Consider the following 3,456-nt stretch of genomic DNA (forward strand, 5'->3'; position numbering starts at 1 on the left):
CTCACTGTGGTTCGCTGGAGTCCCAAAGCTTTAGAAATGGCTTTATAACCTCTACCAGACTAATAGATCTCAATTACTTTTGTTCTCATTTGTTCCTAAATTTCTTTGGATCTTGGCATGATGTCTAGCTTTTAAGGTGCTTTTGGTCTACTTCTCTGTGTCAGGTAGCTTCTATTTAAGTGATTTCTTGATTGAAACAGGTGTGGCAGTAATCAGGCCTGGGGGTGACTACAGAAATTGAACTCAGGTGTGATAAACCACAGTTAAGTTATTTTTTAACAAGGGGGGCAATCACTTTTTTACACAGGGCCATGTAGATTTGGAGTTATTTTTTTTCCCCTTAATAACGTAAACCTTCATTTAAAAACTGCATTGTGTGTTCAATTATGTTATCTTTGACTAATAGTTAACGGTTTTAGATGAGCAGAAACATTTAAGTGTGACAAACATGCAAAAGAATAAGAAATCAGGAAGGGGGCAAATAGTTTTTCACACCACTGTAGATATTGTATAGTATCTTGATACTAGTATGTCAGACACTTTTAATCTTGTATGGATTTTAAGTAAATACCATATTCATAGTTGTACATGGCAGGGTAAATTTTCCTCCTTCACCTTGTTTATGTGTAACTTTGCTCTTTTAATGTCTCTGTTTTGTTTTTGTATTTGTTTAGAATGTTATTCCTGTAATATATTTCTTTAGAATTATAGGTATTTTGCTGTGTTTTTTTGTGTGTGTTTCCTATCTTGTTGTGTTAATATCTGTTAAAAAAATAAAACATTAAAAAAGCATTAAAAGAACAAAAAAGAAAGGAAGTATATAGCATCACCGTAACAATATAAATGGTAGAAAGAAGCAGCCCTGCGGCCTGCTTTCCTTCCGGGTTCTTTATACTCGGCAAGGGCTCCCATGGGAGCAAAGGGCTGTGGTGCAATGGGTGTCCTGGTCCCTTTCTGTCATGTCTAACATTGACTTTTTTGCCGATTTGTTCTGCATTGGCTTTTCTGTATGATTTGACGGAGCCCTTTAGACTCACAGGTATGGGTGAGCCATGCATGCCCACAATCCTGTCACTAGTTTACTGATGCATAATTTATAATTGTTAATTTGTTTACCACCATGCTAATATCCCAAATTAAAATCATTTTAATAAAATATCTTTATTAAGGTTCCACTAAAAAATTTAAATAAATAAAGATTCAGATATTCAACAAAACACACAGACTAGACAAATAGACTCTCAGATGAAGAAAAATCTATAATCTTTGTCACTGTTTCATTATTTATTTAACAATAATGAAGCTAAACAGAAAATAAAACATGGGCCCAATACAAAGTGCCCCCTTATTATTTCCGCAGGATTTATGAGGGTAAGTTGTAGCAAGATGCTGCTAATAATCAGCCCATGACTATTTGATCATAAGCAGTTGTTCAGACCTCTATAAAAGCAATAAGTATCTATAAAACAAAATGCCAAGAGAAAAAAGACATAAGCAATGGAGTTGGAGAAGTAATTTTTTTTTTTTTCACTTCAATATGGAAAGGGTAATAAAATTATATCCAAACAATTTGGAGTTCACCATTCTACAGTGAGAAGGATTATTTACCAGAAGAAAGCATTCAGGAAATTTGCCAATCTTCCCAGGAGGATCACTCTCATCCCAAGATCAGATTATTTGAGAAATACAAAAAACTAAAGAGCAACATCTTGGACCAAACAAGTTTCATTGAGCATGTTAAATGTTAATGTCCATGACAGCACATTTATAATATTCTGATGTGGGAATGTTTTTCTACAGCAGGCACTGGAGCACATCTCAGGATAGAAGGAAATCTGAACATTGAAAATCGAATAATTCGACAACTGCCTTTAACAAACAGTCACCATCAAATTTGACTCAACTTGAGGAGTTTTGCAAAGAAGAGTGGGCAAATATAAGTCAGTGTTTCTGTTTTTTTTTTTTTACCAATATGTTGGTGTTATATCTTTCAATTGGATGTTGGAAGTTGCACTTTAACCTGGATAAAACTAAAACTGTCTCTGGCCTTATTTCAGGCTGCAATACAGTATGTATAAGTATATAATATCTCCACTCCGGTTATATTAGAACTTACGATGCCATCTTATAAGCGCTTTCAGTGCTTTTTTTTAAACCAATAAAAAATGTAAATTTATAAACAAAGATCCCTTTGCTTTGGAAAAAAAAATAGCACACACGTTCTGGTTATACGTTAAGCTATTTATTTTTGTAAATGCTTTTATGTAACATGAATAAAATCAAATCATTTAGGCCAATTTGGTATATCAGAATCTACATCATCTTAACAAATTACAAATTACATATATATTTTTTTTTTTACATTAAAAAAAACAGACTTTACAGAATTATTTGAATGGAATGCTTATTCATGTAACGTTTCTTAAAAAAATTATTTAAATGCCACCTTCCGTTTTTTCAGCACTATGATAAATGTATTTCTAATGTCTCTTGTTTTCATACCATATATAATTGGATTAACAACTGGAAGAATTGTGAAAATCATTAAACCGCATATATGTTGTGCAGTGGGTAGTATATTCTGAAAACGATATGAAAGTATGGTAATGGTGGAAACTATTTCATACAACACAAATGTTATTATCTGCGCTAAACATGTGTGTACAGCCTTACTTCTTGCTTCTATATGTGTGTGGGAAAGACAGGTCTTAAGAATTTGTACATACGAAAATAACTGAATACTCACACTTATGCCCTGCATTAACCCAGTTACAGCTAATCCATAAACATTGTTCACGGTAAGGTCACCACCACATGAAAGTTGTAAGAGTGCACTATTACTACAATAAACATTAAAAATAAATGTCTTACATTTTGGAAATCTTGCCTGAAGAGCAAACAATACAACAATCATTAAAAGGTCAAATCCCCAAGTCAGTGCTATCACACCACAAACTACATATGGACTCATTATAGAGTTATATCTGAGTGGCTTGCATATAGCTATATAACGATCAAATGACATGGCTGCCAGGATAAAAAGTACACTACCTCCATATAAATGAAGCAAAAATCCCTGCAGGACACATGTTGGATAGTAGATCATATTTGTTTGGGTTACAATATCGAGAAGCACTCTAGGCAAAGCACATGTAATTGCTATTACGTCTGCCAAAGGAAGACTGAAAAAAATGTAGAACATGGGCTTATGAAGGTTTTGCTGTGTAACAATCAATGCTAAAATTGTTACATTACAAAATATTGCAAATGAATAGACTAGTGCCCCAATGATAAAAACAGGATAAATAGCTTGAGGGGGAACATCAAATCTGGCAATTTGAAGACTGAAACTAAACGTGTTATTCGAAAGTTGTTGCTCCATTCAGAACCTGTAGGAAAAATAATAAAAAAGAACAAATTTTATTTTAACAGTTTGCATTAAGTTCATTTTTCCTT

The 3,456-nt window shown here is 33.3% G+C and overlaps 1 protein-coding gene across 1 annotated transcript; it reads right to left on the reverse strand.

Annotated features, from left to right (window-relative positions):
- Window positions 1-2,431: 2,431 nt before the first annotated feature.
- Window positions 2,432-3,382, reverse strand: LOC128533656 (olfactory receptor 52N4-like). Its single transcript, XM_053507939.1, has one exon. The coding sequence runs from the start codon at window positions 3,380-3,382 to the stop codon at window positions 2,432-2,434; it is 951 nt and encodes a 316-aa protein (XP_053363914.1).
- Between the last annotated feature and the right edge of the window lie 74 nt (window positions 3,383-3,456).

This window comes from Clarias gariepinus, chromosome 11 (genome assembly GCF_024256425.1).
Source record: "Clarias gariepinus isolate MV-2021 ecotype Netherlands chromosome 11, CGAR_prim_01v2, whole genome shotgun sequence".
Lineage (NCBI taxonomy): Eukaryota > Metazoa > Chordata > Actinopteri > Siluriformes > Clariidae > Clarias > Clarias gariepinus.

What these genes read in the sequence shown, in the direction of transcription:
- LOC128533656 (XM_053507939.1), bottom strand. Translation starts at nt 3,382, where the DNA reads ATGGAGCAACAACTTTCGAATAACACGTTTAGTTTCAGTCTTCAAATT.